General features: G+C 42.4%; 1 protein-coding gene across 2 annotated transcripts in view; it reads right to left on the reverse strand.

Moving 5' to 3' along the window:
- ARHGAP26 (Rho GTPase activating protein 26) overlaps window positions 1-25,085 on the reverse strand; it is a 588,303-nt gene that overhangs the window by 443,925 nt on the left and 119,293 nt on the right. For both annotated transcript variants that reach the window (XM_077265841.1, XM_077265842.1), the window contains exons 2-5: window positions 13,899-13,994; window positions 12,721-12,782; window positions 10,566-10,637; window positions 7,442-7,543 (exon numbers count right to left, since the gene is read on the reverse strand). In XM_077265841.1, the coding sequence (XP_077121956.1) occupies window positions 7,442-7,543; window positions 10,566-10,637; window positions 12,721-12,782; window positions 13,899-13,994 (332 nt within the window). The remainder of the gene's footprint in view (window positions 1-7,441; window positions 7,544-10,565; window positions 10,638-12,720; window positions 12,783-13,898; window positions 13,995-25,085) is intronic.

Consider the following 25,085-nt stretch of genomic DNA (forward strand, 5'->3'; position numbering starts at 1 on the left):
AGAATTGGAACCTTGCCTGAAAAGGGTTGTTGGTAGAAGGCAAGGAACTTTTTCCAAGTTTTAGCATAGATCTTGGTAGTAACTTCCTTCCTGCTGTTTAACAGCGTAGAAATGAGAGCTTCTGAAAACCCTCTTCTCCTCAATAACTCCCTCTCAAATTCCACGCCGTCAGATGTAGGGATTCCACATTGGGGTAACGGAATGGACCCTGAGTAAGAAGCTCCGGAGTGACTGGCAATACCCAGGGATCGGTCACATACATTGCTCTGAGTAGTGAGAACCATGCCCTCCTGGGCCAAAAGGGGGCAATCAGGATCACTCTCGCCCTCTCCTCCCTGATTTTTCTGAGGACTATAGGGATCAGACACATTGGAGGAAATGCATACCCTAGAGGGAAATTCCAGTGCATCTGAAGGGAGTCTATCACACAGGGTTTGTCTGCCACCTGAAGCGAAGCAAATTTCCTGGTCTGTCTGTTCTCTCTCGTTGCAAATAGGTCTATGACAGGCAACCCCCAAAGATCTACTATCTGTCTGAACACTCGTCGACTTAGAACCCATTCTCCTTGTCTTAGAGAATGACGGCTGAGGTAATCTGCCTCTGTGTTGAGCTCTCCCCGAATGTGAACGGCCGATAGAGAGCGAAAATGAGCTTCGGCTATGTTGAGAATGTCTGTGGCGGTGTTCATTAGGGATCTTGATCTTGTACCCCCCTGATGGTTGAGATACGCCACTACTGTTGTGTTGTCTGACTGGACTCTTACATGTGAATCCAGCAGAGATGGTAGCAACCTGAGTAGGGCCTCTTTGACTGCCGTAAGCTCTTTCCAATTCGAGGACTCTTGGGCCTCTAAGAGAGACCATTGTCCTTGAGCCCAGACTTTCCCTATATGAGCTCCCCATCCTATCGGGCTGGCATCGGTTGTGACCGTGTTGTCTGGTATTATGTTCCAGTTTACTCCTTTCCCTAAATGATCCATGTCTAACCACCATCTCAGACTGTCTAGAGTGGCGGTGGACAGTCTGAGTCTTTTGCTTAATTGTCCCTGAAGACTCTTCTCTGCAATCAAGACCTGGGACTGCAATACTCGAGTGTGGAACTGAGCCCACTGGACGGCCGGTATGCATGATGTCAAGGATCCCAGAAGGGACATAGCGTCTCTCAAAGTCAGATCTGGCCTTTTTGTTACAGAACTGACTTTGTGCACAATCTTCTGCTTTTTCTCTTCTGGAAGGAAACATAGTTGTTCTTCCGAATTCAGCAGAATACCTAGGAAGGTCTGAGTTGATGACGGAATCAACTTTGATTTTTCCAAGTTGACTAGCCAACCTAAGTCCTGTAAGGAAGATATGACATGATGTAGGCGATTTTTACACTGAGAAAACGAATTCCCCACTACTAGGAAGTCATCCAAGTAGGGTACAACTAACGTATCGTGTTCCCTGACATAGGCCATTACTTCCGAAATAACCTTGGTGAACACTCTCGGTGCCATAGATAGACCAAATGGCATTGCAGTAAACTGAAAATGTCTGACCTGGTCGTTTAAACGCACCGCCATTCTGAGGAACTGTTGATGGTCTCGATGAATAGGCAGATGATAATACGCGTCCTTTAAATCCAGGACTGTCATATAACATCTGGGAAAGAGAAGTTTAGTTGCTGATTTAATAGATTCCATTTTAAAAGCATGATATTGTAGATGCTTGTTTAATTTCCGTAAATTTATGATAGTTTGAAAGGAACCATCTGGTTTGGGAATTAAAAATAAAGGGGAATAAAACCCCTTCCCCTGTTGTTGCTTTGGAACCTCTATAATCACGTTTTTTTGTCTTAACATCTGAACTTCCTTTTCAAGGGCTTTTTGTTGTTCTGAGGAATCGGGGGTAGTTAAGATATAAAAATTTGAAGGTTTTTCCCTAAACTCTAATTTTAACCCCGATTTAATTATGCCCAAAACCCAGTTACTTGATGATATTTTGGCCCACTGAGCATAGAAGTTTTTTAGCCTGCCCCCTACTGGGAAATCACTATTAGCGGTAATTTCTTCTTCTTCTTGATGAAGGTGTAGTAACAGACACAGAGATGACACCTTTATAAAAATATATATATATATTATCAACGTAAGAATGGAATATAGTATCAAAAGATTATAATCACTAGGTCACCCCGTGTGTCAAATTTATAGTGTAAGACCACTACCTAGAAGAGAAAGACTGCCCCGACACAGAGAATTGGACCAATAAGAAGGTGACAGGGAATAATTATCATAAAATTAATTTTTATTTGATAACAATAGTGACAAACATCAAAACTTAATATTAAAAATGTATATATTATCTAATGATATAGTACAATGCAACACTGTGCACAAATTGAGCCGCTTTATAATAAGGCAAGCCAATTTATATAGAGATAAAGAGCAATCAATGGCATAATAAATCCAAAAATCATGTGCAGGACAACAGTCAAATTTAATACAAACACAAAAACAGTGTATATAATATGTAATAATATATATAAAAATTAATATAAATTGTGCTATATGTAAAAACCAGTATCCACCACTAGGTGGTGCAAGAGACCCAATCCAACAAAGATGTGGTAGAAAAAGTGCTATGTGCAATGACTGCTGACCGACACAAGGGGCATCTAGGTTCAAAGGCCCAGAGAAAGTGCTCCGTGCTATATAAATATATATGTATGCCAGATTACTTACAAATTACCAGGGATGATTACAGGGCTGCCAGCGGCTCAATGTGCACCCCGACGCGCGTTTCGGACATCCAGTCCTTCGTCAGGGGGTGTGTTTTTGTGTTTGTATTAAATTTGACTGTTGTCCTGCACATGATTTTTGGATTTATTATGCCATTGATTGCTCTTTATCTCTATATAAATTGGCTTGCCTTATTATAAAGCGGCTCAATTTGTGCACAGTGTTGCATTGTACTATATCATTAGATAATATATACATTTTTAATATTAAGTTTTGATGTTTGTCACTATTGTTATCAAATAAAAATTAATTTTATGATAATTATTCCCTGTCACCTTCTTATTGGTCCAATTCTCTGTGTCGGGGCAGTCTTTCTTTCTTTTTTTTTTTTTCTTCTTGATGAAGATGATGGGGCATTAGAGTCCGAACCTTTTTTCTTCGGGTCTGTTGGTTCCCAGTCCCGGTTCTGATAAGGTCTTCTGTATTGGAAGCGCCTCCTGAAGGTATTCCTAAAGGTAGGATTAAACACTTTAGGGAAGCCCTTTTTCCTATCTTCAGCTTTAGCTAGAATATCATCCAATACCGGGCCAAACAGGTACTCACCCCTACATGGAATCGTACACAGTTTTGCTCTTGCCTGGGTATCTCCCTTCCAGGTCTTAAGCCACAGGGCTCGTCGAGCAGCGTTTGAAAGACCTGCTGATCTGGCTGCTAATTTCAGTGAATCCACAGATGCGTCTGCTAAATACGCCACTCCCTCCCGTATTTGTGATAGGGAGTTTAGTATTTTGTCTCTGGGCACTTTGGATTTCAGCTGTTCCTCCAGCTGGGTAATCCAAACCATGACAGATCTAGCCGTGCAAGTACTGGAGATTGCCGGTTTGAAAGCACCCGCAGACGACTCCCACACCTTCTTCAAAAACATGTCCGCCTTCCTATCTGACGGATCTTTGAGAAGGCCGACATCCTCAAGAGGTAAGGATCCGGCTTTAGATGAAGAGGCCACTGCTGCGTCTACTTTTGGGACCTTCATCCATACTGACAGATCATCATCGTCAAACGGATACCTTCTTTTTGCTGACGATGGAAGGAACCCTTTGTCTTGTTTGTCCCATTCCCGTTTTATAAGGGTTTTCACTGTATCCACGACCGGGAATGATTTACGACTCCTCTGGCACAGGCCCGCAAACATTAAGTCTTGTGCCGATTTCGGTTCCCTGCTCTCAGTAACCCCCATGGTTGCTCGGATACTTTTAACCAATATATCCATGTTATCGACTGAGAAACATGGCCTTCCTTCTTCCTCTGAGGAGGATGGTGATAAGGAGCGGGAACATTCCCCTTCTTGTAGGGACGGACTAGATCCTGGCGATATGTCCCTGCTTAATCTCCCATGGCGGCTGGTTCTAAGGGAATAGTTTATTTCTTCCCTGATGACCTCTCTAAGATCTGAAGAACGAAGGGGAGCTTCCTCTTCTAAGGTCTGACAGATGCACGCCTGACAAAGCCTCTTAGTATAACTGTCAGGCATAGGGGTCATGCATAATGCACATTGCTTGTGCTTAGTTTTAGATGATCTTTTCCCCTAAAACAAAGCACAGAATAACAGACCATATCAGCACCAGGAGCAATGATAACACTCACCATGAGGCTGAATCTGTGAATACCGGTTTTGGAGGAGAACAATCCACTTGTGACGCTGGGGCGCTCGCACGCTGCTGCCCCCGTACCACGCTGCTGCTGCTTCTAGAACGGCTTCCGCTGCGCTGCTGCGATCCCTCTCCTTGAGGGTGCTCGGTGTCTCCTACTGAAGACATTGCTGCACGCTTTCCTGTACAGCCGCCGCTCTTTTTGAAACGCTGCAGCGCTCCTCCTCCAGCTTACCCCGGAAGTGTGAGAACTACTTCCGGGTTCACCTGCGCCGGTGTGAGCGCTGAACACCGCGCCCGCACTATGGACCAGGACGGCACTGCCCGACCCCTGGAACGTGCTCCTTGTAGCCAGACGAGGAGGGGTCTGCATGCAGGACACCCCCGACGCTGCTTCCGGGCCCCCGATTCTGCCGCTCGCTACGGACGCCGCACAGAGGCATGGCGGACCCGGGTAACTTTTCTTTCTGCAGGCTCCCGCCGTCCGGACAGGAACCCAAACTGGAGTGGTGAGGGGGACCGCCCCTTTAAATCCTGTAGGTTCCTGTCCGGGAGGTGGGCGGATCCCCTCTCTCGTAGGGGTGCTGTCGTGGCGATAGGAAAACACAATTCCTAGTTAAGTGTGAGTTAATGCATCAGTAGATGCAGAGACCCAGAGTCAGATTTTGGGAAGTGGAGGTTGGTTTCTGTCTCTCTGCTCGGTCATATCCCATACAGATGTAATAGAGAGATCAGTATGGGGTAGGCAAAACGTTGGACCGTTAATGGCACTAAATTGAGGGAATAGTTGTTCCAGCATCTATCAGAATGATGAAGAGAATCCACCCTACTCTAAAAGAAAAAGTACAGAGTATTATATCTGACATATTAGACTGGTGTGTAGTTTCAGTTTGTTGTATGGAATGAAGACACCATGACCAGGATTTCATTCTGGTATGGATGAAAAGGCCGGTAGGAACAAGTAGGAGTTTTCACTTCTGTAGATAAAATGACACCTATGGATGAAGAAGTAAAATGCAAGCACTGTAGTGGCGACCATGATTTTTAGGTAAAGCTGGAATTTATTTTTCTGCATGTCCGATCGCAGTGTAAGGATGCTACCAATTCGTATGGACATGTGAACGCTTCCTGCGCTCATTGCATAGTCCACTAGAGGGGGATAGAGCTTGGTACTTGCACGCTAACATTGGATCCTCCTAGTGAGAACAGCCACAGCTGCCATCGCTGACACGAATACGGTTTGGGATCATTCGAGCTAGTTTTCAAGCATTGCAGCCAGTCTCCTACATAAATCAATGTAATGACATTTGGAACAAACTAATACATCAAATGCAATATACCAAAGCCATAGAAATAACAAATGAGATGGGATCATGCTACATAAATCAGGACTGACTTCTATTTACTAGAGCAAGATACTCCTTTAAAAGTAGGAATCTTTGAAAAGAATAGTGCAGGATTATGGACAATTCTTCTTTCTGTAATAGTACAGGCGTGAGGAACCTCTTATCTGAAAAGGGCCTTTGGGATATTTATACCATCCTTCGGGGACTGTACAAAATTACCTTAAAAATTATCCTGATAAACTTGGTCAAACAAGTACACTAGGACTGGTGTATATACGTCACATAGGAGACACATGAATAGACCAGTCCCTGTGTCTCCTATGTGACGTATATACACCATATACATATGCATACATCACAAAGGAGACACAGACTGCTGTATTCATTACATTGTAGACACTGCTTCCATCATCATCAAGACGGGAGCAGATGGTGCCAATGCCAACTACAAAGAACAGCGCTAGCATCAGGATGTAATCATTAGTTGCGAGTGAGGCAGAGAACGCTGCATGCGTGTACTTGCAGGCTCAGGCGGAATTAAAGTGCCAGCTGGCAAAATGGGCCCGGCAGCCCGAGGAATCTGCCCAGCTGCCACCCCTGTAATGGTAGCTCCAGTAGTTTCTGTACCTTAGTGTGTGTAAGATAGGCACCAATACACAAATGTCCTATAAGCAGAGGCATGAGGAGGCACCTAGTTTATAAAGTGTCTGCCACACAGATACCAGTAAGGCCGGATTCACACTAAAGTTACAAATTCCTTTTCTCTGCTCCATCAAAGGAACAGGAAAACCAATTTTGTGCAGAAAACTAATCGTACACTTGACGGGCAAAAACGTACCCAACGACCATTGCTGCCAATATTGGTATCAGCCGGGTTTCCGTTATGGTGTCCATTTTAATTGAAAACAAACCTGCATGCTGCCATTTATCTTCTCAAGAAAATGACAACTTGCGAAGACTCAAAAAAATAAATAAGGGTGTGAAGAAAACCTAAACCATTCTGTGAAAGTAAGAGCTCACACACGGATGTCAGACCTTTTTCCTCCACATTTTATTAATACATTTTAAAACAAATATAGTCCAAGCGACCAAAGTGTAAGTGTACATTAAGAAAAACAGAAGCGGTACCACACGGAGTGCAGAGGCTTCACCACATACAGCGGCTGATCAATAAGCCTTCATTCTCCAATAACACGCTCAGAAAATCTAGTGATCGGTGGGGTGCAGCAGTCAGGTACATATAGGACTTGTCTTTTATTCATTGCAACCCCTGCTTATTCTGGGCTTAGTAGCCAAGTGGGTGGTCCGTTATCTGAGGCCGACATCCTTCCCGGTACACAACTGCACAGAGATGGACTTCTATTACGAATTAGAACTGCACCATTAACAGCTAAGCCCAGAATCACTGAATAAAATCCAAGTCATATTGTACATAGTGGATTTCCCAGAAAACTATCAATCGCTTCAGCTTTTTGACAAATGGTGACAAATTCTATTTAAGGCTGGCTTCTTACAGCCAACATTTATGTTCCAAGTGTGTGCTGCAATGTATGGAATGGCAACAGGTCTCCTGACCTGAAGCCAGCAGCCTCATTGGCATATATAACCATGTGGAATTTGGGTCAGGAGACCCATGTCATTCTAAGTACAGACCACGATGTACAATGTCAGATGTGTGAATCTGGCCTAAAGGGTACACGGTCACCACAGCAGGTCAACTCTCTACCCACCTCATGCAGGTGAACCTCTTTCTTCCTAGAAGACAGGTTCATGTGTTTCTCCAGGACACTGCAGTATTTCTCGGTCTCCTTGTCATATTTCTTTTTCACCTCCTGTAAATGAAATTGGATGCAAAATTATAGAATTGCCGTCAAATCTAATCTAAAAGCTACAATGTTTTAATCTGGTGCCGTTTATAAAGTATGTGATTAGGGTAGAGAACAGACAGGAAAATCATTACAGCCAAACACAAGCACTCACTTGTTCCAGGCTCTAGGCGATCCTTTTGTAATGGTAAACAAGCTTATGAGAAATACTTAGGTACACCTTGTTACTGTCATCTTAAGGCACTCCGAGGAATATTTTTCTATGTGCATGTAGTGTAGTGCGAGTATGTTAATATACTCACCTACCTGCCGTCCTGCTCTTCTTTTCCATGAAGTCACCACTTTGAAGACTCTGCTGCCTGACCCAGGAGTGACTCTTACAGCGTCGACAGGCTTACATGCAACAAAGTGAGCCGGTAAGTCTGAATTGCGGTGACATCACTAAGAAGGAGCAGAACGCTGTTGGATCTCAAGAAAGCAGCAGTAGGCGAGTATATTATTATTATTATTTATTTATTTAGCACCATTGATTCCATGGTGCTGTACATGAGAAATACAGTCACACTGCAAACACAAGTGGGAGTGTTTCTTTAAAGGGGCAACTGTTCAAAAAATTTATGTAAATATCTTGTAAAAATTATTGAGCTTTCCTGATTCTGCCACTATTTTCCGTTTTCAGATATGTCAGTCCATTACAGAGATATTCACATTTGTTGCTTTTGGAGCGCAGTATGTGAAGTCTCTACTCACAGTTTAACTGGGTATTTCTTCACAATCTTCTCTAGGGCCACGTGCTTTCACTCATCCCAGACACGGACAATCACAGCTCAGCAGATGATCCCGCAGTCTAGTAGTCTCAGACACTGTTAAGCCATGATTGCCCGTGTCTAGGAAGAAGGGGTGAAAAACCAAGCCCCAAGAGAAAAGCGCCAAGCTGGACTTTGACCAGAGATTTCACATACTGTGCTCTAAAAGAAACAAATGCAAGTTTTTAAAAAGGAATTTAATTCAAGTTTCTTGTGCAGGCTAATCATATGCAGATCTGAATATGACGCACATATGCTGGCTGTAACAGGTATACATTGCAGTAATGAAAGGATGATGGTAACAGATGTGGTCAAATTATTTCTCCAAAGTTTAACAACCAGCCCAAGCTCAGGAGAGCCTGTCTGGAAAGTCATATTAAAGAGACCGTTTTCTATTTTCTGGAGGTGAGCCAATTTGCATAACAAATAGATCATGTACACGATTATCCTCAACCCCTTCCCGAATGCAATGGATCATTTTCAAGATTTTTTTTCCAACATCTTCCAGGAGCGATAGCTTTTTTAAATTTTTCTGTTGACAAAGCAATATAACGGCTTGTGTTTTTTGCGGTACGAGTTGTACTTTTTATTAACACCATTCGCGTCACCATGTGATGTGCTGGAAAGCAGAAAAAAATTCCAAGTGCAGTAAAATTATTAAAAAAAAAAAAAAAAAGAAGGTGTAATTCCACAATATATTTTTTTTTAGTTTTTCTTATTTACCATGTTCACTGTTCAGTAAAAATGACCAGGTCAGTATGACTATGCACATACCAAACGTGCATAGTTTATGGGATTTAACTGGTGAAAAGAATTCAGACGTGTAAAAAAGAAAAAAAAAAAAATTTTGCTTATCGCCATTTCCAACTCCTGCAACATTTTCAGTTTTTGGTCGACATAGAGCTGTGTGAGGATTTATTTTAGGTGCCCTTTTTCCATCTATAGCATGTTGAGGCAAATTTTAATTGCCTCTTATTGCATTTTTCCATTTTTCGGCAGTTTTGCAGAGGCCAAAAAAAAATAATTCTGGCGTTTAGATTCTTTTTCTCATTATGATGTTAACCAGTTTGGTTAACTAAATCTATATTTTGCTAGATTGCAATTTTACAGGCATAATGATGCCACATGTTTATTTTAAATGGGGGAAAACAAGGGGGTGGGGGGCAATTTGAACTTTTATAAAAAAAATATATATATATATTTTAACTTTTCACCATATCTGTTAGTCCCCATAGGGGACTTGAACCTGAGATCATCCAATTGATTGTGCTATATACAGTAATACCACAGCACGGTTGTATAAAGCAAAGATCATGATCTCCTATGAACATCAGCCTGAAGCTGGTTCATACTGTAAATGCTGCTGTCAGAAATTTACAGCGGCATTTAAAACAGAGGCTCCACCCGCGGCTGTTAGAGGTGGATGATGGCTGCATCACACAACCATCATCTGCTGGAAAACATCAGGGTTCAGTTCCTTAGACTGCATAAAGTTTACGGAGCCGGCATATGACGTAACTGTAGGTCCTACAACACTATTTGAAGTTTTTTGCAAATTAGATTTTGGGGCACAGGGGCCAGACCATTACAGTCTTTTCATCTTCCTTTGGGATTCCCCGGATTCCCCAGACATAAGCGGCGGGCGGAGAAGCAGGAAACCACAGGAGGAGAAGACCCCATGTACAGTAATTTGTATTACAGTGCCATTACTGCCACATTTTAAAGTCACGCGGACAGGTTCTTAACGAATGGTCAATAACAACAATGGCATCTAAGTGGTTAAGCTCCCTCTGTCAACCCATTTGCGTACAAAAAAAATACAGGGAAAAAAATGCTGTATCCTGAAAACCAAAGTAAGCTGCATCCTTAAAGGATCCAAAATCTGTAAGGAAAAGTGCTAGAACATACTGCAGAGGACTATAACTATATACAGTAAGTATGGTTCACAGCAGCAACAATTATCGTGAGTTTAATAAAGAAGCAATAAAGAGCACATTTCATATACCGTCATGGAAAAGTGTCACATGTATTAAGAAAATATGTTATGTTAGAGAAAAGAAGTTGGGCCAAGCAGACAACACAAGTAGCATGAAACGTGCAATCAACTGCTACAAGAAATCATAAAATCAAGAGAGAAGCGCACATGACCACTACTAACTGCAATGAAGAACTGGATATGAAAAGCTTCACCGAGCATTCTTTTTTTTTTTTTTAGAAATTACCTTTGCTGCACCAATCTGCTCCTTTCTAAACTTTTCAAGAGGAGTAATGAGAACTTCTCCAGCATTTTCAATCTGTAAATATACATAGAAAAGTGTTATGGGTCTTTTTACCTTCAAAACAAATACCAGAATGCAAAACTTCGGAGGTCCAATATAAGAGTATACTTTTGGTCACATATTGGCCAGAGCCTCAGTCTCTCTCTGGCCTTATTCACACATGTCATTAGACACATGGTAAGGTTTTAATACTAGAGGTTAGGACCATCCCGAATAGGGTCACCGTGATGTGGTGGGATAGCTTTTACTTTTTTCTTTTGGTCACATATTGGCCAGAGCCTCAGTCTCTCTCTGGCCTTATTCACACATGTCATTAGACACATGGTAAGGTTTTAATACTAGAGGTTAGGACCATCATGAATAGGGTCACCGTGATGTGGTGGGATGGCTTTTACTTTTTTCTTTTGGTCACATATTGGCCAGAGCCTCAGTCTTTCTCTGGCCTTATTCACACATGTCATTAGACACATGGTAAGGTTTTAATACTAGAGGTCAGGACTAGTGATGAGCGAGTGTACTCCGTTGCTCGAGTTTTCCCGAGCATGCTCAGGTGAACTTCGAGTATTTCTTAGTGTTTGGAGATTTAAGCTTTCATCGCCGCAGCTGCATGATTTACAGCTACTAGACAGCTTGATTACATGTGAGGATTCCCTAGCAACCAGGAAACCCCCACATGTACTCAGACTGCCTAATAGCTGTAAATCATACAGCTGCGGAGATGAAAAATTAATCTCCAAACACTAACAAATAGATCACCAGAGCGTGCTCGGGAAAACCCAAGCGACGAGTACACTCGCTCATCACTAGTCAGGACCATCCCGAATAGGGTCACAGTGACGTGGTGGGATGGCTTTTACTTTTTTTTTTTTTTTAATCAAAAATATGTTAAGCAAGTGCCATATGTTATTTTTATGCACTATTGCCATTTATTTATTGCAGGGAATTTGCTCATTTTTTGTCAAGTTTTTTGTCTTTTTAGTAGCCAGTATGAACATGCACCTAAATGATGCATGTACACCAACTTATATCCCAGTTCATTGTTTTTGGTTTCATTCTCTGCACCCTGTGCAGATAGGGGTGTGACCTCCACTTTCTTTGAGCTGGACATTATTATAAAAAGCTCCCCACTGCTGGGTGTCCATTAGTCGGGGCCTCAGTCCATCTCAGCCCTTATTCACACAGACATCATTAGGCACGTAGCAAAGTTTTAATACTAGAGGGTAGGACCATCCTGAATAGGGTCTCCATTATGGTGGCACGGCTTTTAAAGTTTTTTTAGCAAAAACATATATGTTAACTAGGCACCCTATATTATTTTTATGCACTATTGCCATTTACTGCAGGGTATTTACTCATTGTTTGCGTCTTGGGGTTTACACGTTATAAATATAAGACTTCATTGTCAATTTAAACGTGATAAAAAATAAGATGCATTAGGGTCCTACAATCAGCTTGTATTAAATACCTTGTTTGGTGTGCCTGAACCCTTAAAGGGAACCTGTCAGTAGGATCAAACCTCCTAAGCTCCGCTTTTAGAACTTACTTTAAATAAAAGGTGGCGTTAACAGTGTGAGACATGTAAAGAATGACACCATAATCACATACAGCTCTGCAGTGAGATCAGGGCTGACAGTACAGCAGAGCAAAATAAAGCAGCCTTGTTTTGCTAATCCAATACAACCCTTTTAAGGTCCACAGGCTACTAAATACTGTAAAATCAGTCTGTGGGTATTTTTCCCGCTGTAGACAACCCATATTGTGTACGCAGCATCCTACGGCTAAGCTTGAGCGGACCTTCAACAAAATCATGCTGAGGGGACAACTGAGCAAATAATCAAAATATGCTTTATTTCACTGAAAAATAATGTGTGGAGTCCTGCAGAAAAAAGCCCTCTAGCTGACAACCTTCTCTGCGCTCTAATGCCTCCCTTTTCCTTCAGTTACCCAAATGTGAACCCATTTTTCTCCAATGTAACAAAAAAACAAGCAATTCGTTATTCATCCTCCAGATCCCGGCCGGGACGGATGAACACCAGCTGAAAAACGTGTATTATGCGTATCCTCCTCAACAATGACTAGTGTCACTTGGACAACTTACCATCCGCATCCGCTCATCTTCAAGATTCCCCAAGACAGCAGCAAATTCCTGCAGAGACCTGGCTGAAAAGTGAAGGGAGGAAATCAGAACAATACAACAGACAGCAGTAGAACCCGGAGCTTCCTGCACGTGTCAGCCCACTCACCGCTACAAATAACTTCCTACTGTACAAAATTAAAAAGACCTCGAAAAATACGACAAAAAAATAATGTTTAACGACATAGATGCAGGGTAGACTTCAGCCTTCAATTTTCCATTAAATCTTGGATGTGATTTATAACCTAACTGTTCTGAAAATGTATAAGAAACCATTGATTTAATGAGTGTTCTTTCTATTAGCGAAGTTAAAGCTCCCAAACCAAGACTAATGTAAAACAATTAAATAAGATACTATCAATACCAAATCTTTTGCAAGAAAAAAAATGAAAAATTATCACAAAAAGAAAGATAAAAGCAATAATAATAATAATAATAATAATAATAATAATAATAAGTCACAGGACTGAGTTATTTAAAAGAGTCAATGGAAATTCCCCAAAAATAGCGTGTATGTTTGGCGTATGCCATAAGGACACTAGACAGTAATACTACCCCTACGTCATTCACTGTGCTGTTTAATTGATATGCAAATTAGGTAGGCAAATGCACTGGTAGGTTTGTGCACTTGCAGTCTAACTCGTCTTCACTTCTCCTCGCCAGCATGGCCCCTCTTCTTGACTAATAGTAGGTGACATTATGCAGGAGAGCCTCTCTCAGCTGTCAATCAAAAAGGAGCCAATAACTGCAAGTGCACTGGTATACCCACCAGTGCACTTGCAGATCTAATTTGCTTATCAATAAAAGCAAAGTTTTGGCATAGAGAAAGGCAAGTTTTACACCGCTTATCAACCCAGTGGGTAGTGTTACTTACAAGTATAATAACAATACCCAACATCTGTATGGATACCTTAAATCATTATGTATGGAAAAAAAAAACGTGATTGAGATGAGAATCAGAATACTATTCCTGAAGAGAAAAGTACATAAATAACATCTGGGACTCAGTAATTACAATCCATAGTACTAGAGATCCAAAAAGAAATATTCATCAGTAAAGGGTGCCAGAAAGAAAAAAAAAAAGACACAACAGACAGTGACTGTGTTGGCTGAAGGCAGAGATTACACACAAGGGGTCTTACCAATGCAGATTTCATCGTCAGTTTCCGCATCACCAATGCACTGGAATTTGAATTCATTCAGTGAACCAGCAAATTTCCTTTTTGCAGATGACAGAGCTGCAGGAGAAAATAATGAAATGATGAAATAATGGATGAGACGTGTAGAGCGGAGCATAATATATAAAGATTACAGAAAATCACGTATATGCACCAAATATAAGAGCAAAAGCTGCATTATCTAGACTCAGCCTGGACATGAGATAATTGTAGAAGGACATGTTTTGGATCTGTTTTCCTTAGACTTACTAAACAAGAACACAATATAACAAAGCAGATTACAGAAGATAAGGACAATTCATGGATTATAATGCATAGAGAAATTTATAGTAAAATCTACAGATGTGCATACATCTGTATATCCCACAGAGGGCTGCAGCTGTACTATCATCTAGCTGATCAGCACTGGAGACGTCTCGGGGAGAGGTGCCAAGCTTACATTCATAGCTTTACATTTAACCAGAAATTTATATAGTTGACTTTCAACCTTAGCTTACCAAAAGCCAAAATCAGAGTTAAAATGACTCAAGGCATTATTGGCCAATAGGCTGCTACATCATTAATTAAGGCTGCTAAGGTTAACCCTTTTCAGGACATAGCCTGGATTCAAATTTAACCCATTAGTGACAGAGCCAATTTGGTACTTAATGACCAGGCCAATTTTTACCATTCTGACCACTGTCACTTTATGAGGTTATAACTCTGGAACACTTTAACGGATCCCACTGATTCTGACAAGGTTTTTTCGTGACATATTGTACTTCATGTTAGTGGTAACATTTAATTGATATTACTTGCGATTATTTATGAAAAAAATGGAAATATGGCGAAAATTTTTAAAATTTTGCAATTTTCAAACTTTGTATTATTATGCCCTTAAATCAGATATGTCACAAAAAATAGTTAATAAATAACATTTCCCACATGTCTACTTTACATCAGCACAATTTTGGAAACAACATTTTTTTTTGTTAGGGAGTTATAAGGGTTAAAAGTTGACCAGCAATTTCTCATTTTTACAACACCATTTTTTTTCAAGGGACCACATCACATTTGAAGTCATTTTGAGGGGTCTATATGATAGAAAATAACCAAGTGTGACACCATTCTAAAAATTGCACCCCTCAAGGTGCTCAAAACCACATTCAAGAAGTTTATTAACCCTTTACGTGCTTCACAGGAACTGAAACAATGTGGAAGGAAAAAATGAACATTTAACTTTTTTTGGCAAACATTTTACTTCAGAACCATTTTTTTTTTTTTCTCAAGTGTAAAAACAGAAATTTAACCATAAATTTTGTTGTACAATTTCTCCTGAATTTGCCGATACTCCATATGTGGGGGTAAACCACTGTTTGGGCGCACCGCAGAGTATGGAAGAGAAGGAGTGCGTTTTACTTTTTCAATGTCGAATTGGCTGGAATTGAGATCGGACGCCATGTCGCGTCTGGAGAGCCCTTGATGTGCCTAAACAGTGGAAACGCTCCACAAGTGACACCATTTTGGAAACTAGACCCCTTAAGGAACTTATCTAGATGTGTGGTGAGCACTTTGAGCCCCCAAGTGCTTCACAGAAGTTTATAAAGTAGAGCCGTGAAAATAAAAAATCGCATTTGTTTACACAAAAATGATCTTTTCGTCCACAAATTCTTATTTTCACAAGGGTAACAGGAGAAATTGCACAACAACTTTTGTGGTCTAATTTCTCCTGAGTATGTCGATACCCCATATGTGGGGATAAACCACTGTTTAGGCGCACTGCAGAGCTTGGAAGAGAAGGAGTGCCGTTTTACTTTTTCAATGTAGAATTGGCGGGAATTGAGATCGGACACCATGTCGCGTTTGGAGAGCCCCTGATGTGCCTAAACAGTAGAAACCCTCCACAAGTGACACCATTTTGTAAAGTAGACCCCTTAAGGAACTTATCTAGATGTGTGGTGAGCACTTTAAACCTACAAGTGCTTCACAGAAATTTATAAAGTGGAGCCGTGAAAATAAAAAATCCTTTTTTTTTCCTCAAAAATGATTTTTTAGCCTGCAATTTTTTATTTTCTCAAGGGTAAAAGGAGACATTGGACAACAAAATCTGTTGACAAGTTTGTCCTGAGTACACTGATACCCCATATGTGTGGGGGGGCACTGTTTGGGCTCCCATCGGGGCTCGGAAGGGAAGGAGCGCCGCTTGGAATGCAGACTTTGATGGGATGGTCTGCGGGTGTCATGTTGCATTTGCAGAGCTCCTGATGTACCTAAACCGTAGAAAACCCCCACAAGTGACCCTATTTTGGAAACTAAACCTCCCCAAAGAGCTTATCTAGATGTGTGGTGAGCACTATGAACCCCTAACTGCTTCACAGAAGTTTATAATGTAGAGCCATGAAAATAAGAAAAATAATATTTTTTCCACAAAAATGATCTTTTCACCCCCAAATTTTTACTTTCACAAGGGTAACAGGAGAAATTAGACCACAAAATTTATTGTGCAATTTATGCTGAGTAGGCTGATACCCCAAATGTGGGGGTAAACCACTGTTTGGGCGCATGGCAGAGCTCGGAAGGGAAGGAGCGCCGTTTTGGAATGCAGACTGATAGAATAGTCTGCGGGCGTTATGTTGCGTTTGCAGAGCCCCTGATGTACCTTAACAGTAGAAACCCCCCCACAAGTGACCCCATTTTGGAAACTAGACCCCCCAAGGAACTTATCTAGATATGTGGTGAGAACTTTGAATGCACAAGTGCTTCACAAAAGTTTATAATGCAGAGTTGTGAAAATAACAATAAAAATTTCCACAAAAAAGATTTTTTAGCCCTGAAGTTTTTTATTTTCACAAGGGTAACAGGAGAAATTTGACGCCAAAAGTTGTTGTCCAATGTATCCCGAGTACGCTGATGCCCCATATGCGGGGTAAACCACTGTTTGAGCGCACGGCAGAGCTCAGTAGGGAGGGAGCACCATTTGACTTTTTGAGCGCAAAATTGGCTGTGGCGTTTGGAGACCCCGTGATGTACCTAAACAGTGGAAACCCCCCCAATTCTAACTCCAACCCTAACCCCAACACACCCCTAACCCTAATCCCAACCCGATCCATAATCCTAATCACAACCCTAACGATAATCACAACCCTAACCCCAAAACAACCCTAATCCCAACCCTAACCATAACCCTAATCAGAACCCTAAATCCAACACACCCTAAACCTAATCTCAACCCTAACCTCAAACCTAACCCTAATCCCAATACACCCCTAACCCTAATCCCAACCCTAGCCTTAACCCTAATCCCAAACCTAACCTTAATCCCAAACGTAACCCTAATGCCAACCCTAATCCAAACCCTAACCCTAATTCCAACCCTAACCCTAACTTTAGCCCCAACCCTAGCCCTAACCCTAAATTTAGCCCCAACCCTAACCCTAGCCCTAACTTTAGCCCGAACTCTAACCCTAACTTTAGCCCCAACCCTAGCCCTAAATTTAGCCCCAACCCTAACCCTAAATTTAGCCCCAAACCTAACCCTAAATTTAGCCCTAACCCTAAATTTAGCCCCAACCCTAACCCTAATTTTAGCCCCAACTCCTCTAGCTGCCGGCCGGCAGATCATGGCGGGCGCACTGCGCATGCACCCGCCATTTTCTTTCCGGATGAAGAAGCCAGCGGGCAGGAGGAGATGCAGGAGGACCCAGGGACACCGGTACGTATAACAGGGTCCCCGAATCCCCCTATTTCTCTGTCCTCTGATGTACGATCACAACAGAGGACAGAGAATCACACATTGCTTTTTTTTTTTTGCGGTCGCCGGTAAACAGTTAAATACCGGCGATCGCAAAACAGGAGTCCCCGACTGCCAAGACCCCAAAGATCTTCCGAGTGCCGGCCGGCGGGCGCACTGCGCATGCGCCCACCATTTTTTGGCCGGAACAAGATGGCGGCTCCCATCGGGAGCCACGAGGAGCACTGGGGGAGACAGGTGAGTATCGGGGGGTGATCGGGGACCCCATTTCTTTGTCCTCTGATGTGCGATCACATCGGAGGACAGAGAAATTAAATGGGAAATCACGTTTTTGGGGGGGGTTTTTGTGACCGCTGGTAAACGGTTAATTACCGGCGATCGCAACCCGGGGGTCGGTTAAAAAAAACCCCGAATCATGTTCTCTGGGGTCTCGGCTATCCCCGGTAACCGAGACCCCAGAGAAAATCCGACTCTGGGGGGACACCATTCACTTTTTCCAGAGCGCCTTTAATTAACGGCGCTGTGGTTTAAGTACCCTTAACTGCCGCCGTTAAAAGGCGTATCGGCGGTCGTTAAGGGGTTAATGGCACTGAAATTTATTTTCTTGAAAAAAAAAATACAAACTCTGATATAAGTTTGAAGACAGAAAATTCACATTTTAGGACACGCATGACGTATTGAATAACTTCAAATTTGTTTGAAGGGGTCCATAAAAAATAAAGTAATTAAGTCATTGTTGTGCCGTCTGTACCCATCGGTAACCTGACCTGCATTGTGCAGTAGGGAGGAGGGAAGAAATCAATGGAGTGACAGAAAAAGACCCCCTTCTTCTCTAAACCCACTCGATAACACATTGTATCAAAGGCGCCGACAGTAATCTCTCAGGCACAGATCATATGCAGGTGCAATCATTGAGCTATAAGTTTGATGAATACATATCAAAATGGATGCTTTGGATCCTTTTAGACAAATGTTCCTACCAGAGAGAATTTTAGGAGTACAGTTAGAAAATGCTTATTTTGCTATAAGACAAAGACATGATGTAGAAGGGTGAGAGTCATTCTGACCTGAACTATTAAATTAAGTCCAACAGCAACACCAGGCCTAAGATCCAACATCATCAAGTCACCTAAATTATGTGACACTTGTCATTTTCATGCCACTTTCGCCCAGCTCCATCAAAATGGGCAGAGATGGTGAAGGACGCCACGGCTCGTATAATTCGTGGCGAGCTGTGGTGTTCTGTATGCCGGGGATTGGAGTGAGATTTCTGTGGTAGCGTACACAGGAGCACACCACTCGTCAGATGCTCCAGATTCATGAACAGTCATGCATCTGTCCATGAATCAGGACCGCCAGACTCCAGGATGCCCCTTAATGAAGAATTGATGGATCAGGACCATTTTCTCTAAGCACCATTTCATTTTGAAAAGCAAAATTACCGAACATGAATACTTTACTGTGATTGTAGAGAAAATCACTAGAGGCAATGTGTACAATAATGGACCACGTTAGTATGAACATGAGGATCCAGAAAGCATTTAATAGAGCAGTGGTCCCCAACCATTACCACCTAGAAAAATACCTTCGGCTTTGATAGATTGTAGCGAGCCACATTCGGCAGGACCTCTTCCACTTACCCCATAGTGACCCCAAGAACCCCACAGTCCCGATAGAATAACAGCCAAAGCTTCACCACAGAGAGCAAACACAAATCTTGTGCCATCCTCCCTTATAGGTAGTAGATCTACATCAAATTACATACAGGGGATCTAATTTCCACCTATTCCGTATTCTTGCATTTTGCACGCCTACTACAATATCACACCCGCACCACCTCTGACACTATCATCCTATGTCCATTGTACTATACTTATCCACTATTTCTACCAGTATACACACACTCACAACTACTCTGCTCTCAAAAGTCACCATGTGGAGACATTCTCTTCACAGCTGTTAAACCTGGTGCTCATGCATCAATCTGGAAGTCAGCAGCGAGCCACACGTGGAGCTGCGAGCCACACAACGTGGACCCGCGAGCCACACAACGTGGACCCACAAGCCATGTGTGGCTCCTGAGCTACAGGCTGGGGACCCTTATAATAGAAGACCTCATGAATAAGCACTGTCAATTGCAGTAGATCTGTGTACACAAAGGCACTCTGGACCTTTGTCCATCCATTTTTTTCACTGCCCCTTAAAAGTTTGTCAGCTACGTGGCAGGCATTCTCCTATCATAAGTAACATGTAAAAAGTTCCACTGTTACTTAGAGCAATTACACAATACCTGACAAGTTAGGTGAGCCTGAATTATGTAGGCTGTAGATAAATAATGATGAACCATAATTGCATTCTTCTACAGAAAGAAAAAAATATTTGTGTATACAGCCATGGAATACGGTAGACTATCAAGTGCCCATACTAATTACAGTATAAAATGTTTAGATAGAAAATACAAAGAATGATTAATGTGTTACACTCGGGACAGTAAATAAAACAATCCAATCCAACATACACGACCTAAAAACACGTATGACTGCAGACAAAGATACAGGGTGCACTAACTCCCTAGAGGGCCCACTATCTGTGCCCTACCTTGCAGCAGAGGTTAGCACCCTATAAACCTTCGCAATGGCGCCCCTGCTCAACGTAGGCTCGCCCTAACTGTCCCTAATAGGCCCTATCGTGCAGAAGATAGAAAAACGACACTCAGCAGACCATACACTACAGACAGACAAAACAGTGTCACTAGACAAAACTATGTGCAAAGAAGTGTGCCTTAAATATATCGCACACTTTATATGATATATTGCACATGTAATAGAAAATTGGGATATATAATATAATAATAAGGCCTGTGCAAAAAGTGTGTTTCTAATTGATTAGCAATATACACACTTAAAGAATATATTGCACATTTATTACCGGCCTATACTGAGGCAAATTAGCCTATACCCCTGCACTGAACCTGGATACGCTCTACCTGCCTGCGGGGGTTGGCACCCTATGTTCCTGCGCAATTGGCGCCCCCGCTCTAGTCGACTGTCCCTAATGCACCCTATATAATATTAAAAAGGTGCGGACAATATAGCTAATGGCAAGAAAAAATCAAAACAGGAAAAATTAGGCAACAGTAAAGTGCAAAAAACAGTGCAAAACAAATACACATAGATGCCCAGTGACATAAAATTGCTCAGCTCATATAAACAAATATGTACAGTTCATATAGACAAGTATGTTCAGCTCAACGCGTTTCCCCTATGTAGGTTCATCAGGAGACATACCGTATATACTCGAGTATAAGCCGAGATTTTCAGCCCACTTTTTGGGGCTGAAAGTGACCCTCTCGGCTTATACTCGAGTCAGTGTCTGTGTGGGGTCGGCGGGTGAGGGGGAGCGGTGGCTGTGATATACTCACCTGTTCCTGGCGCTGTCCCTGCATCTCCGATGGACACCGGGCAGCTCTTCCTGTGTTCAGCGGTCACGTGGTACCGCTCATTAAAGTCATGAATATACACGCATATTCATGACTGTAATGTGCGGTACGTGACCGCTGATGCCGCCGGCTCCCGGAGACCATCTGACAGTGAGACGCTGCCAGGGACCGCGCCGGGAGCAGGTAAGTATATCAGGGGAGGGGGAGCATTGCACGATAGTCACCTGTCCCCCGTTCCATCGCTGCGCGCTGCTCTGTCTTCCGTCCTCTGGCTGTGACTGTTCAGGTCAGAGGGCGCGATGACGCGATTAGTGTGCGCGCCGCCCTCTGCCTGAACAGTCAGTGCAGGGGATGGAAGACAGAGCAACGAGCAGCGATGGAACGTAGAAGGTGACTATCGAAAGTGCCGGGGGCCTGAGCGAAGAGAGGTGAGTATGTGATTTTTTTTATTTTAATCGCAGCACCAGCAAATGGGGCAAATGTGTGGAGTATCTTATGGGGCATAATATGAGGAGCATCTTATGGGGCATGATGTGTGGAGCATCTCATGGGGCCCCTAATGTGTGGAGCATCTCATGGGGCCCCTAATGTATGGAGCATCTCATGAGGTATAATATGAGGAGCATCTTATGGGGCATGATGTGTGGAGAATCTCATGGGGCCCCTAATGTGTGGAGCATCTCGTGGGGCCCCTGTGTGGAGCATCTCGTGGGGCCCCTAATGTGTGGAGCATCTCATGTGGCCCCTAATGTGTGAAGCATCTCATGAGGCCCCTAATGTGTGGAGCCTCTCATGGGGCCATAATGTGTGGAGCATCTTATAGGGCCATCAACCTTTATGCAGCATTGTATGGGGCAAATGTGTCTATGGAGCATCTTATGGGGCCATTATTAACATTTGTGCAGGATTATATGGGGCGTACTTTGTATGGAGCATCTTATGGGGCCCTTCATGATCTGTATCGAACATTATATGGGGCTCCTGATTCAATATGGATATTCAATAACCCGTAACCTACTGATGTCTCAATTAATTTTACTTTTATTGGTATCTATTTTAACTTTTGAAATTTACCGGTAGCTGCTGCATTTTCCACCCTAGGCTTATACTCGAGTCAATAAGTTTTCCCAGTTTTTTGTGGCAAAATTTGGGGGGTCGGCTTATACTCGGGTCAGCTTATACTCGAGTATATACGGTACTTATATTCTAGCCAGGTATAAAAGCATAGAAACTTATCTGACTGCAATCAGGGGATAATTCACTAGAGCGGTATGCCCACTGCCGCAGTGGGAACAATGTCCATCCAAAGACTGCCGGACTGTATCAGCCTTGTAGTAAGTGCCCTTACCATACTTTTTATATCCTCATGTGGCTCATGACCCACGCTAAAATAGAGCTTCCGGGTGACGATTATAATCCATTGCGTGCCGGCTCAGAAGTGAGATGCAAATGCGTACCACATATCGCATGCGCAGTAATAATAAACCCGCGCATGCGCATTAAAGCATTGCTTCTATAATCCGGCTCAGAGGTGGGACGCTATGCGTTCCATTTAGCACCTGCGCGGAAGTATGAGCCCTGCACACGCGCATTAGAGCGTTCCCTTACACAGGCGCAGTGCTGTAAAAAGCATTTCTACGCCGATTATAAGTCCAAATATGTGCAAACCTTTGCAGTATGCTAATAACAATAAAGATGATTCTCAATTATGCTCCTTGTATGTTAAACACTTACTAACAAAACACTCCCTCATCCTTTATTGGGCCGTGGTAATGACAACGATATTTAAAAACATATATCATACTGTAATTATAGATAATGACCTCATCCTATTCTGGACCAATGGGTCAACGGGTTTAAAAAGACCACCCGGGACTTTTTAGGGAATTAGAGGCAATATTATTAGACAAAGCAACCGAACTGCAACTGATCATTAAGACCCTTTGGTTTACTGCTCTTCATTCGGAAAATCCATTTTGCTTCCTTCTGAAGGATACGCCTATCCCAATCTCCACCTCTCACTGATGGTATAACCACCTCAATCACAGAGAAACTACAACAATTCAAATCACCCCCATGCACACTCCTCACATGGTTAGAGATGGGGGTATCTCTTCCATTCAAAATATCCCCGATGTGTTCCCACATCCTTCTACGCAGCTCCAGTTTAGTTTTACCCACATAATCCATGGGGCAACTGCATTGAAAGAGGTAGACAACACCTTCGGTTTTACAATTGGCAAAGTGTCTCATCTCATACGTCTTGTTTGTAGTGGAGCTTACAAAAGTACTGCCCCTGGAGACATACTTACAAAACTTAACTCTACACTTAAAAGTGCCGTTTAGCCTTCTCTCTAGCCAGGTGGGGGATTTTTTTTGGGGAAAAAAGGAACTATGTACCAATTGGTCTCGGATCGACCTCCCTCTCCTATATGTAATAGATGGAACATCAGGGATTACATCATTCAAATCCGGGTCCATCTTCAAAATACCCCAGTACTTTTTAATTGTCTCTCTAACTTGATGTGCCTGATCGTCAAATGTGCCTATAATTCTCAGATCATTTTTCTCCTCTTCTTTAGTCTTTTTTACAAGCAATGAAGACCTTTCCTTTGCACTTGAATCTTTAAAAGCCTCATTCAGCACCCCCAAGGGATATCCTCTGTCTACAAATGTATCTCTCAAATCCCTCGCCTGATGAAAAAAACTGGAATCAGTAGAACAATTTCTTCTCGTCCGTAGGTACTGCCCCTTTGGGATACCTCTTTTTAAACTTTTTAGGTGATGGCTCTCCCAATGTAATAAATTGTTTGTTGCTATTGGTTTATAGAAGGTTTCAGTCACTATACGACCGGTATTACTCCTTGAGATCCTCAAATCAAGGAAATTAATGAATTCATATCTGAACTCATGAGTCAGTCTTAGTCCAATTTCATTGTTATAAAAAAAAATATGATTTCATGTTGCCTGTCTTTCCAGTGGTGCCGGTTTTCTACTCCCTGCCAAAGGTGCACAAGGGCCTTAATCCTCTGAAGGGTTGCCCGATAGTGGCCGGGATCGACTCAATCACTCAAAATACAAGCGTGTATGTTTTAATAGAGTATTGAGACCATTCGTCACCTCATTGCCCTCCTACATAAGGGACTCCTCTATCTTCTTCTCAAATTGGAGGACATAGTCCTCAGTGATGATGTATTTTTTTCCTCCATAGATGTTGAGGCTTTATATAGCAATATACCGCATGATAAGGGACTACAGGGAGTCAATATTTTTTTTGCAATCGAGGGGTACACACTTATTCCAACATATTCAGTGTGTTCTGGGACTCCTTGAGTTTGTGTTGAGACATAACTATTTTGCATTTGGAGGCGGTTTCTTCCACCAGCTCAGGGGCACTGCGATGGAGAGCCCCTATGCCCCCACTTACACAAACCTGTTCCTGGGCTGGTGGGAGGACCAGTCAGTGTTTGGTGAGGATGATGCCTATTGGTGGAAGCCCCAGATATTATTCTGGGGCAGATATATAGACGACGTACTAATACTCTGGTCGGGGGATGTAGCATCATTCTCAAGGTTTGTGGAGGAATTGAATAACAATGAAATTGGTCTAAGACTGACTCATGAGTTCAGATATGAATTCATTAATTTCCTTGATTTGAGGATCTCAAAGAGTAATACCGGTCGTATAGTGACTGAAACCTTCCATAAACCAACAGCAACGAACAATTTATTACGTTGGGAGGAGAGCCATCACCCAAAAAGTTTAAAAAGAGGTATCCCAAAGGGGCAGTACCTACGGACGAGAAGAAATTGTTCTGATTCCAGTTTTTTTCATCAGGCGAGGGATTTGAGAGATAAATTTGTAGACAGAGGATATCCCTTGGGGGTGCTGAATGAGGCTTTTAAAGATTCAAGTGCAAAGGAAAGGTCTTCATTGCTTGTAAAAAAGACTAAAGAAGAGGAGAAAAATGATCTGAGAATT

The sequence above is a fragment of the Ranitomeya variabilis genome, chromosome 5 (assembly GCF_051348905.1).
Source record: "Ranitomeya variabilis isolate aRanVar5 chromosome 5, aRanVar5.hap1, whole genome shotgun sequence".
Lineage (NCBI taxonomy): Eukaryota > Metazoa > Chordata > Amphibia > Anura > Dendrobatidae > Ranitomeya > Ranitomeya variabilis.